At 36.0% G+C, this 13,101-nt stretch overlaps 1 protein-coding gene across 1 annotated transcript in view; it reads left to right on the top strand.

Moving 5' to 3' along the window:
* The window catches only part of LOC129270246 (ubiquitin carboxyl-terminal hydrolase 31-like), a 51,114-nt gene extending 41,514 nt beyond the window's left edge, over window positions 1-9,600 (top strand). Inside the window, exons 8-13 of the mRNA XM_064106036.1 lie at window positions 64-183; window positions 1,454-1,576; window positions 2,511-2,658; window positions 3,077-3,312; window positions 4,821-5,094; window positions 5,611-9,600. Coding sequence (XP_063962106.1) covers window positions 64-183; window positions 1,454-1,576; window positions 2,511-2,658; window positions 3,077-3,312; window positions 4,821-5,094; window positions 5,611-5,750 — 1,041 coding nt within the window. The 3' untranslated portion in view covers window positions 5,751-9,600. The remainder of the gene's footprint in view (window positions 1-63; window positions 184-1,453; window positions 1,577-2,510; window positions 2,659-3,076; window positions 3,313-4,820; window positions 5,095-5,610) is intronic.
* Window positions 9,601-13,101: the final 3,501 nt, after the last annotated feature.

Genomic DNA, 13,101 nt, shown 5'->3' with positions numbered 1-13,101 from the left:
ATCAATCATGTCATCATCCTTTTCTGTAAATTACTGATTATTTTTGTTCAATGTATCATACAGCTTGGTGAGGATAATGCCTGGCACTGCCCTCATTGTAAACGCCTTCAACAAGGAACAAAGAAACTCACTCTATGGTCTTTACCGGAGGTTCTCATTCTTCATCTCAAGAGATTCAAACAGGTAATATCAATATTTTATCTGGCATTGATAAGATGGAGATGGGTTATTGTTGAGTGGATAAGTCTCTGGACTGCGTGTCACAGGGTTCAGAGTTCAAAACCCAACACAGTGGGTGATTTCAAGTACGGTGTTGACCTTTTGGTGTTGGTGTTAGGTCAATTTTTACACGATTATAACACCAAACGTAAAATGAAGATGGTCTTGAAAAGTCACTCACGAGTTGTTGAGATGTCAATAATGTGATCTGGATCAGTTTTACAAACTCTGAATAAGTTTCGGAGCTAGGGGAAGCAATCCAAATTTCAACACCAAGGCCAACACCGTACTTGAAATCACCCAGTGGTCATGTCATTTGGTGAGGCATTTATCTCCATTTGCCACTCTCTGCACAGCTGTAGTAAACGAGTACCTTGTCAGAAGAAATTTCTTGCTAAAGCTGGTATAATAGGTAGAAGCACTCGTAGAAATACTGTATTTAATGCTTTTTTAAATGTCTTATGTGTAGGAGAGATGAATAATTAATGTTCAATAAAAATCTCCCCTTGACAAGCAACTACTGTCATTAGTGAAGGATTTATTTGGTAGACTCTAGTTTAAATAACATACTTGAACCAGAGAAATTGGTCCCCATTTTGTATATCAACTGCATTTGCACTTTGATTATGTGGTCTGTATTCATAATACAGACATATAACAAAATAGCAAAGAAGTCAGTGAGGGTCAGTGAATTATGGCTGAGGTCTTTTATTAATTCAGATTTTTTTTTTACAAATCCCCATCTTTATAATGAGTTTACCATTTGGTAGCTTGAAAATGGAGAGCACACAACTTGATTCTGTCAAACATACTCCTCCTTCTTTTCTTTTCTTTTTTTTTTCTTCGTCATAGCAGTTCATCTGTGTAATGTCTCTTGAGAACCGCCTTTTTTAATCAGACTGGTAAATTTTTATTGAGATACAGAAAACATGATTTTCTATCAATTTTGATCACCATAGATACAATTTTCATATTGCTCTTAAGTTGCTTTTTTTTTTTGGGGGGGGAGGGTATTATGCATTATATGTATAATGTTACAGGATCAGCTAATTACAAACATTGTTCCAATATTGCTGTTCCTCTCATCCATGTACTTCCAATGTCCATTTTATTGTTAATATTTTACTGAGTATGACTCTTTGTATATGTTTACTTATGACATTTGTTTGAATTTATCGATTTTTTTATGAGCAACTACATGTAAAATGAAATTGATTTTTTTTTTCTTCTTTAGGTTGGAGCAGCAAGAACCAAATTATCAACTCAGGTGGATTTTCCTATTCATAATCTGAACATGGGTCAATATATAGATTATAGGAGAATGTCTCAGGGTCTACCAACCAATGGCAACTCACAGGTAGGTCACAAAATCCAATCCATAATGATAAATGATGTTGGCATGTCAGTAATGATGATGATGATGATGACGATGACGATGACGATGATGATGGTGGTGGTGGTGGTGGTGGTGGGGGTTATGATGATGTCGATGGTATTTAGTGGTAGTGAGGGCAGTGGTGGTGCTGCTAATGAAGACAATTTTGATGGTGAAGATTTTGATAAGTCCAACTGGGATGATGATGGTGATGATGATGATGATGATGATGATAACAAAAATGACAATGAGGATGATGATGAGGTAGGTGAAGAATAGGAGGAGGAGGAGAGGACGAAGAAGGAAGAGGATAATGATTATGAAAAAGATGACACTGGGCAGGATGATGATGATGGTGGTGGTGATGATGATGATGATGATGATGATGATGATGATGATGATGATGATGATGATGATGATGATGGTGGCGGTGATGATGATGATGATGATGGTGATGGTGATGATGATGATGATGATGATGATGATGGTGGTGGTGGTAGTGGTCATGGTGGTGATGATGATGATGATGATGATGATGATGGTGGTGGTGATGATGATGATGATGGTGATGATGATGATGATGATGGTGGCGGTGATGATGATGATGATGATGATGATGATGATGATGATGATGATGATGATGGTGGTGGCGGTGATGATGATGATGATGATGATGATGATGATGATGGTGATGATGATGATGATGATGATGATGATGGTGATGATGATGATGATGATGATGATGATGATGATGATGGTGATGATGATGATGATGATGATGGTGGTGGTAGTGGTCATGGTGGTGATGGAGGTTATTATAGTGATCCTGATGATGAAGATAGCAATACCCTTCTAAATCTTCAAAATCACATTCCAAATATTTGACAATGGCAATCCAATATCCTTCCCCTTTTAGGCAGCACTTCTGAACTCATTGACAGCTTGGTCACCATGGAAACAGCAAGGAGGTCGGCGGAGGTCATCTACATTGATGGGTGATAATGTATATGATCTCTATGCAGTGTGCAACCATTCTGGCAGTTTAACAGGTGGACATTATACAGGTGTGTGTTTTTATCAGGTCCCCCTTTCAAGATGAAAACCCTAACTTGATCACATTTGCAACAATGAATGATTAAATTGATTAATTGGTTTATTTGTTTAATTGGCTTAGATGGGATACAGGCATTTGTACTCATGAATTTTATATTTTGACTTCAACTGAATTTTGTCTTGTATAAATTTCATTTTAAAATTTAATTTTGAAGTTTGTTTGTATTGCTTCTTTCATATAGTTGCAGTAAACACCAATTTCATGAGAAAATCTATAAAACCAAGAGTAATTGTCACTATATGTAAATGCCTATTACTTATATTGTCATTCGTATTATTATTAATGAAAAATCAAAATCCTTCGCATATTAAACACATGTAGAGACTTCTTTGATCATACTATTCCTTACTACATCACAATTTTTGTAGCATACTGCAAGAACTCCCTGGATGGCCAGTGGTACCATTTTGACGATGCCAAGGTGGTGCCTGTACCGGAAGAACGCTTGGTAAACAAGGGGGCGTACATGCTCTTCTACCGTCGGCGCACCCAGACCACCGGTAGTACCAGCACAGATTGCTCCATGTCGTCCACCAGCTCGGATCATTGGGTTTACAAGTTACCAGCGTACGCCAGACAGTGTAGTAATACGTCGTCAGGACAGGTAGGTTAACGGTAAACTTCAGGGAGAGAGGGGGGGTAGTGAGCTCACAAAGTCGCTCATTCTGAAGTCGGGTTTAACTTAGGCCATGGTCTAAGTCTGGGCTAAAATTATCAGAAGCTATGAGTGGCGATTTCTTAACACTTTAAATGCTTCTCGTATTTACTAGGTTCCTTCCAATGGTTTAATGAGGAAGAACAGTAGAAAACTATTGTGTTAATGATTTGGACGCCAAATGTGATGATAAATTGATCAACCAGTTCTTGAGATTGATGCCACATTTTGCTTCCCATAAACAAACCACAACTTTAGACCATAGTTAAACCAGAGTTCAGAATAAGTGACTGAAAATCATGCTTCCCACTTATGCCAGGCACTGTGCCAACACGCACATGATACTTTACTTGTAATCTCAGAAATTAATATGTGATAGAGCAGTTTCCTTATCTGACCGATGAGATGATTTGTTGTATACCACATAGAACTTGGAATTGAAGTGCATTTTTAGTCGGACTTAAAACTCTGTGAAACACTTCCTGGCCCTGTCTACATTAGGAAAACAATTAATTCACTTCAGATTTATAGGGAGAACAATTATGTTGATAGATGTAATCCTGAATATTCGAATCCTTGGATTAAACAAAGCTCACACTAACAGAAATTGCCTTGTGTGTCACATTCGGTATTGAATAATACATGTTTACTTGTATACGAGTTTTGCCTCCATCGAAAAAGTGAGAGAGGCACTGCTTTTTACTGCTTTTGGCTGTTGGCAGCTACAGAAGTAGCATCGTCAACTTCAAATCTTTACCTAGAGTTGTTTTTATATCATCATACCTTTATAATTTTGTCCTATTTCATGAAACTTGGAAGTAACAGAAGTGGCTACCTCGCATGAAGGAAACATTATAAATTATCATTATCATTGATATTAGTGGTAGTTGTAGTACACGTAGTACAAGTAGTAGTAGCAGCAGTAGTATTACCTGTATTGTGTGGAGGTGTCGTGGTCTAAAAGTGGTTAAGACTCTTGTATTTCAATCTGAAGGACGTGGGTTCGATTCCAAGCCATGGCTTGTTTTCCTTCAGCAAGAAATTTACCCACATTGTACTGCACTCAACCCAGGTGAGGTAAATGGGTACTGGCAGGAAGTAATTCCTCAAAAAGCTGTGCACCAGAATCGGTAGACTAGCTTAGCCGGGGTAATATAGGAGTGCCTTGAGCACCTAGCAAGGTGGATATGTGCGCTATACAAATCCTACATTATTTATTATTATTATTATTGTCATCATTGTTATTATTATCATTGTCATGATTACTATCATTATCATCATTATTATTATTATTAATATTATCATTGTTATTATTAAATGCAAACAATATTTAATTCATTGCATTCTGGAAGTGTGTGGTCCATGTACCACATCTGAATTGACAGAATTCAGTAGTCAATGAGTTAAGTAAAATATTCCACATGTTCTTGAACTTTGTTTGCTTCTTTCTCCTCCAGGACAGTGTCTTCTCATCGGGTGCTTCGTCCCACGATGGGAGCTCACCTATGACAGAGACCCCGCCCTCAAGCGCATGGGGATCTGGTCCTACACCCCACCCTGCCCCCACTGGCCAATTAGGCAGGCCAGACCCTCAGAGGGTTGACCTACCGGAGTGGTATAACCACAATGGAGTGGAAGCTGTGGACAGTGTCAGTACTAGGGCAAAGAACAATGGGAGGTTGACCCCAGGTCAAAGGTCGTGGCATGGGTCAAGAGACCTCTTAGAAGATGGTAAGTGATGGCTACTCCAAAGCAGTATTTTTTTCCCATTGATTTAGCTTTAGGTAATAACATGTGTTATCAACAGTAAGTGTCATTATCAGGATGAACAGTAGTGTGGGCTGATCACACGTCAAAGCTCATGGCATGAGTCAAGAGATCTCGGAAAAAATAATAATTAAGTTCACACCGTCATTAATTAATACCATTAATACCCCTTTCATATGAACTTGCATGTGTATACAAGAAGCTTACGTGAAAGGTATTTAAAAAACTTTTATGATCTTCATTGTGTACTGTTTGGTCGCCACTGAAGACGAGATGAGTTCCCCTTCCTTTTTTAGATCATGATTTTGTTCTGAGATAACACATAATGATGTTGATGGAATGAATCTATGATAATGTCTCTCATCTGGTATATCTAAATTGATACTTTTTATTTGTTGATTTGCTCCTAAACACATTTACATTCTCTATTCCATTGTGATTTTTACTCGTTATATGTTTTTTTCCTCTTGATATATGTAGATGAGAGTGCAGGCTTTTCAACAAACTCCAGACCATTTGTCCGAGGCGTTGCAGGGCCACAGAGACAAAGGGCTTTACATAAACCATGGGAGACCAGTGAGAGTGACAATGACAGTGTGCTCACTGAATCATGTGTATGACGTAGGGTTTCATAAGCATAGGATCTGTCTAGCATAGGGCAGTATGTATCAGGGGAGTGTTTCATCAACATTTTTATCTGACAAGTAGTCAGATCTGACATCTTTCTCTGATGTTGATTGGCTGAGAGGTACTGTTACTATGGTAACTGTTGGATAAAATGGGACCTGTCGGATAAAACGTCCGACAAGTCCTTTCATGAAACGCTCCCCAGACATAAGGTTTTTTATAATGGGTTTTTCAATGAAGTGGAAACAAGATTGCATCCTCTCTATGGCAAGACATTGGTCTTCACTAGTAAGAGTGACAATGACAGTTTGCTGATGGAATCATGTTTACGACGTAGGGCTTCATGAGCATAGGATCTGCCTAGCATAGGGCAGTAAATATCAGGCATAAGGTTTTTGATAATGCGGTTTTCAATAGTGTATAAATCAAATGGTATCCTCTTTATAAAGGCCTTTGTATAAACCATGGCAGACCAGTTAGGGTTAAAAAAAAACAGTGTGCACAATGAATCATGTGTATGACACAGGGTTTCATGAGCATAGGATCTGCCTAGCATAGGGCAGGCATAAGGTTTTTGATAATGGGGTTTTCAGTGAAGTAGAAACAAGATGGCATCCTCTTTATGTCAGGATAAAGGTCTTTACATACACCATGCGAGACCAGTGAGAGTGACAATGGCAGTATGGCAGTATGCACACTGAATCATGTCTATGACATAGGGTTTCATGAGCATAGGATCTGCCTAGCATAGGGCAGGCATAAGGTTTTTGATAATGGGGTTTTCAGTGTAAAGTAGAAACAAGATGGCATCCTCTTTATGCCAAGACAAAAGTCTTTACATAGACTTTGGATGACTAGTGACAATACTCACTGAATCATGTGAATGACATAGGGTCTCATCCATGCTGTCTACCATGGCTAGGGTAGTATCTATCGGGCATGAGGTTTGTGATAAAAGGGTTTTCAATAGGAAGTTCACTTGTCAAACAAGGATTAATGTGTATCTTGCACTATTTGGATGATAATGTGATTTAGACAAGTTTGATTTATTGTTCATTAGGAGATTTTTGCCACTTAATTATGTGGTTTTCCTTCACGTTAGCAGTGTGTGGATTGAAGACTTTCCATTAGAGGGGCAGAGCTTTTTCCATATCAGTCCTCCATCAAAGTTGCTTTTGAAACTGTGGTATAAAGCCAGGGGTTATTCAGGTTTCATTCATTGATTTAAGGTGTTCTCCAGGATAAAAATGATATAATTTGACCAGATAAAGGGAAAAAAAAGATAAAAAATCAACTTACATTTAATACATGTTTGACCTTTGCTTTACTATATATATATAATAATTTTCAGCACAGAGTATCCCTTTTAAATGTTGTGGCATCACTATGTCATCCTCTATGACAAATGTTCCACATTTTATCTGTTCAGTTAAATACATGTAACAATTGATTTCAAGCAGAAAAAGTATGTGTTGGGATGATCTGTAAACATGCAAAGATATATGACAATGCAGTAATGCATGGCTTTACACCAGCTGGAAATACGGAGAGCCAGTCTAAACTCTCAATAGACCTTATATGCATGATGTCATCGCGCCACCATCTTAGAGGCTGAGGCCATTGCCTTGCATGCATTGGTGATCTGCAGCTGGCGCATCTCTGACAACTGTGTTCATGCATATTCCTATATCATCTGAGGGAGGGCGCTATGAAATTATGATGCCATATGCATTAGGTCTATATATTTTAATCTTATGTCGAAGTAAAAGTCCAAAATGATGCCATTTGCATAAGGTCAATATATTTTAATCTTATGTCGAAGTAAAAGTCCAAAATGATGCCATTTGCATAAGGCCAATATATTTTAATCTTATGTCGAAGTAAAAGTCCAAAATGATGCCATTTGCATAAGGTCAATATATTTTAATCTTATGTCGAAGTAAAAGTCCAATATGATGTCATATGCATAAGGTCTATATAATTTAATCTTATGTCGAAGTAAAAGTCCAAAAAGATGGTCATGACTGCCATTATTAGAATCGATCAATCATTGTGAATGCATAGGATATTTCTTGCCACATTTAAATTGAGAGTATTACAGAAACATTCAATCTTTGTTAGATAAATGCTAGAGAAAGACATTTGTATGTGATTGTAATTACAGATAAGGAACAAAATTTCAAAGTAATGCATCTCTTTTTTATTGTGCCAAAGATACATTGTTAAATATCGTTCACATGTGCAAGCAATATTGTATTCCACAGCCAAGAAAATGAATGGTTTCTTTAATTGCTTCATTATAATTATGTAGGTTTTGTATTCGAAATTGTATTTTTGCAATAGTTTTTGTGTATTTACAGCCCTGTTGTCTGTGTTTCTGAAGAATCAAAGTCGTCATGTAATTGAAGATTAGATTTGATCGGGTTGTAGTGGTAAAATGGTAATTCCTCGGTTTATTTTCTCTTTCAATTTCATATCATGCATTTAGAATGAATCTATTCAGGTGTAGATTCTGCTTATAGAAGTTCCCATAGCCACAAAATGAAGCATTTGAATATTCTGAAATTTAGGGTTGTCAATGTGAAATATTGTCCTAACCATTTCAGGTGAACAGGCCTCCAGATGAAATCACACATAGGACATCCTAACATATGGGCCCATATGCTTTAGGGCAGTCTTCATGATCCTAGTTTATGGACACTTGCATGCCTACGCACAATGTATGCACTACAATATTGTTGGGACATTTTATTTGTCATTATAAGTATGTCTTGCAAGCTTATGTGTTCATCAGGCAATACCTATTTTGAAGAAAAATATGCATAAAGGCCACCGCACACCTTACGACCTGACTGATCTATGACTGATCTGCGACTGAGTGAGGGGGGATAAATCGTAAGGTAGTCATAATCCTCAACACCGCACACCTTGCAATCTGACTATGCTAATCTGCGACTCATGCATGCACTTTTTGCTTTTTGCCATATCACCTGAGATAATGAAGCGTACTACTGCGTATGCGCGTTGCATATCATGTATGCATCAGTATTTAAGTGCGACTCTGCTGTTTGATTGGCTGGAAGTTGGATTAAGCTTGCAATCCAGTTGTAAGGACTGAGTATGTTAAATCCTTTATGATTTTCCTTGGGATTTGTCTCTAACCGGTCTGCAACATTCAAGCTGAACAAAAGCTATGACATCACATTTCCCTTCAATCAGTTGCAGACCAGTTGGGTTGTAAGGTGTGCGATAGCCTTAAATGTTGATTGAGCTGCTTGGAAGTTATTTCTGAAATTGTGATGTGAATCAATATTCAAATTTTAAAAAATCTGTTTCTTTGCTGTTGATCAAAATTAATTCAATAATTTCTAGTTCTTTGATGTTAATGAACATAGAAACAGTAAATTATATCTAGTAGATGTCTTTATGAATGATCCAAGTGCAATTATGTATAACATGCTGACATGTTAAATGAAGAGAATGTCACAATGTGTTTATTTGAAGGTTCTGAATATGATTTTTTTTTTCATGATGAATATTTGTCATGTTACTTCATAGTGATTCCATATTTATCTTAGCCATTAGTTGCTAGTCATTTTTTCCAGATAAAAAATATTTCATTTGCTATTTGTTCCATCATAAGTACTCTGTTGTGTTTGGAGAGTTTTCCCATTCTATAAGTTGCCATGGAAACAGAATATTCCAGTTTCCATGGCAACTCATTTAGCTTTTTGTATTAAACTCTGTAGTGCAGTTCAGATTCCCTCTTGCCAATGTAAAAAAAAAAAAGAAATGTAAATTTTTATCAATTAATCAATCTATGAGAATAAGAATTGATTGAATGATTATCTTTTTCACATTGAAGACTCAACGGAATGTAATGTAAAAGAAGAAAAAATAATCTTGAAGAAGAATAAACAGTACTTTAAAATCTCGGTGTGTGTTGTTAAGTTATTCAATAAATAATCTTACAAATCAGCAATTGTAAATTTGAAAATTAAGATGTTTAAATGTGTATTTGATTCTCTATTAAGATATTAAAAATCAGAGAAATTTTATGTGCGTGTTCTTGAGGATTTTATCGTAATCTGGCCCAAGTGGTTGATAAATTGCAAAAATTTAACAATGTTGACACTTGTCGAAATCCTTTCAAATTGTACAAAAAATAAAAGAAATGACTATTTAAGCTTTGTCATTTCTGTATACATATTGCTTCACAATCCTGTAAATCTAATCTGTCACTTGTCTTTCTATGATTTTCTGGACCAAGAAAGTATTTTCTTTCGTTTAATCCTTTATTGCAATCAAAGATTTCTTAAGCAATTACAGTTGTTTCTACTTGGTAGCTTGTACAAAGCTGCACTTATTTTGTATTTTCAGTATTACCTCTACATGTATATTGACGTTGTTTAATTTGTAAGGACGTTTAATACATGTATAAGGGAATGTGAGTCTAATTTTAAGGTATTTTGTAACCTCCCAAAAGAATATGGGGTTTATTTCAGCGAAAAGTTTTAGAAAGTTTGAATAAATGTCTGTAAGTTTAACCATTACAAGGTATTTTTTTTTTAAAGGCAACCTCTTGTAGCAGAGAAAATACAATCAATTATATTTAGTATCAGTCATAAATTCATGGAAAACTGTACATTAAAATGATGCAATTGATTTTAAGATTGATTATAACTTTGTATGTTATAAGATACCTATCTCATGTTTCCTACGTTCAGAAATATCTAAATAATAAAGCAAATGGGGGGGGGGGGTTTCAGAGCACCAAGTTCTTGATTTATATGTAATAGTAATGATTATTCACCCTTACAGTCGTTAGTGGGCAATAGTCTTTTTTATTGCACCCGTCAAAAAGGGAATTTCAGGTATTGACATTATATGCAAAACATGCATTGATGTTTGATATCAAAATCTATGAAAACTGGCTTCCTGTACTATCTGCATGGATATTCAGTGTTTTTTTTTTCATTTATGTTTGTTTACAGTGCTATACAGTACAGATTTTTACATTTAAAGAGGAAGTTCACCCTGACGAAAAAGTTTGATGTAAAAAATAGCTGAATAATGATAAAAATTACTGATGAAGGTTTAGTTAAAATCCATTAAAGATTAAGAAAGTTATTAGAATTTTAAGTTTGGATATGTGACGTCATGAATGAGCAGCTGCCCCATAAGTAATGTAATATAAAATGCATAAATTTCACTTTTTTAAATGGTTTGTGATGACTTGTTTTTGTTTTCTTTTTCGGAATTTGTGTAAAATGATTTGTATTTTGTTATACTGGAGGTAGAGTAAAAAAAAAATCAATTTTTTTAGAAAATGACATTTCATTGATTTTTACCATCCGAAATGTAGGAAAGCTGCTCACATATGACGTTACAAATCTAATAATTAAAATTCTAATGACTTTTTTTATTCTTTGATGGATTTTTCTCAAACCTTTGGCAATATTCTTTATTATTTTTCTGCTATTTTTACAATAAACTTTTTTGTCAGGGTGAACTTTCCCTTTAAGCCTGAGAGCAAATTCATTTATTTTTCTATTGCATAGATGTAACGTGGTTCAGAGTATCTGTAGATTAAGAGATCATTTGAATTTAATCTGGTTTTTGTATGAACTTCAAGAAACTATTTAAGTTGTTTGAGTGACTAAATAGACATGGTACAAAGTGAACTAAGGAAATGATAGAAGGGAATGATAAAGAGTGTAAGAAATGAACAAAATTAATATTTGATGCACGTGTAGTACAAAAACAACACCTTTAAACTCTTCTTAACACATTTAGTATTTTCTTGTAAATACAATCAATATTACCTCATCATTTATACAATATAATGACGGTTATAATTGTGATGGCTGATTTTATCACGAAATGAAATGGAATTTGATGGATTCACAATACAGTGCACCATCTATCGCTTGCAGCCGAGACAGGCTAAAATTTGCAGTGCCTCATGGGAAAAGGTCATCTGTGGCACGCCCATAGAGATGTATACTATGGGCACGCCCCAGTACTAAAGTGCATGCATGCGATTATTCAGCGCTGGCCGACGCGGCTCGACCAGATATGCTGTTCACTAGGGTCCAGGAGATGAGAGAGAAATTTGCCCGCATATTTCTTTGCGAAATTTAGACCATTTTTGGTGAATTCTTTATTCTTGCCATATGGTTTTCATTTTTGAAGCATCACAGTCGTTTTCATTTTTGAAGCATCACAATCACATTACACGAGCACTGCGCTGCCTGCGCACGATGTCAACCCAGAAGTTAGAAATTTGGCCTGTTCACTGCAACCGATAGATGGGGCACCATATTGTGAATCCACCGAATTAAGAGTGAATACTTCTTTTCCTAAAATAATTATATTAAGCACTTCATACGCACCATAACAAATCAGGTCGATTGAACTATTACTCGACTGTCATATTGACATGGTTCCATGACATTTGCTCTGGTAACAATTGCTCCTATGGAAAATATGCACGTCATGCCAAACATGAAACCTAGCCTCCGAAACTAACCACCCTTTCACAATTTTTTTTTTATTTGAATGATGATGCCAGTGAAAAATAAGGCTAGTGACGAATATTTAGCACTTGTGAAACCAAACTAGAACATGATTAGAATCATGATCGCTAATCACAGTCACGATTACAATAGCAATCACCATTACAATGATGATTCAAGATTCATGTGTGAATAGGCCCTAAATATACACTAATCCTTATCTCTACATAGCTCTAAATCAAAAACTTTTATTACAATCTTAACTCTACCCCTATGCCTTCTGAGATATTAAGATCGGAGCAAATGTCGCAGGAGCAAATGTCGTGTCACCTAGTGGTATACCAGGGCCCCGTCTTACAAAGAGTTACGATTGATCCGATCAATCGTACCTCTATGGAAATCCATCAATGTCATAATTTTTTCAACAAAAAATTTGCACAATGTCCTTTGTATTCAAAGAGAAGCACAGGGCATTTTCAAGAAAACAATGAATGTCTGAATATACATGATAGTTGGAAATAATTTGAACAAACATGCATAATAGATGTTGACGTTGCTGGCCGTCCATAGTTGTGATTGATCGGATCAATCGTAACTCTTTGTAAGATGGGGCCCTGATCAAATTACAACTTGAAAATCAAGTTTCCTATGAGCTTAATGCACCATAGTAGTATGGAATTATGAAAATTATTACAATTTCAAATCCTTTTTGTCATCAAGAACATATTGGGCATTTACCTCTTGAAATTTCGTCTACTACACTACTGTCGTCTTCTACAGGCAGTTGCACGGCTGCCAGATTGGCCAGAATATTGCAGGTTTGTGG

Source organism: Lytechinus pictus, chromosome 10 (genome assembly GCF_037042905.1).
Source record: "Lytechinus pictus isolate F3 Inbred chromosome 10, Lp3.0, whole genome shotgun sequence".
Taxonomy (NCBI): domain Eukaryota; kingdom Metazoa; phylum Echinodermata; class Echinoidea; order Temnopleuroida; family Toxopneustidae; genus Lytechinus; species Lytechinus pictus.
The sequence above is the reverse complement of the archived record's forward strand: the minus strand, read 5'-3'. Positions and strand labels throughout refer to the sequence as shown.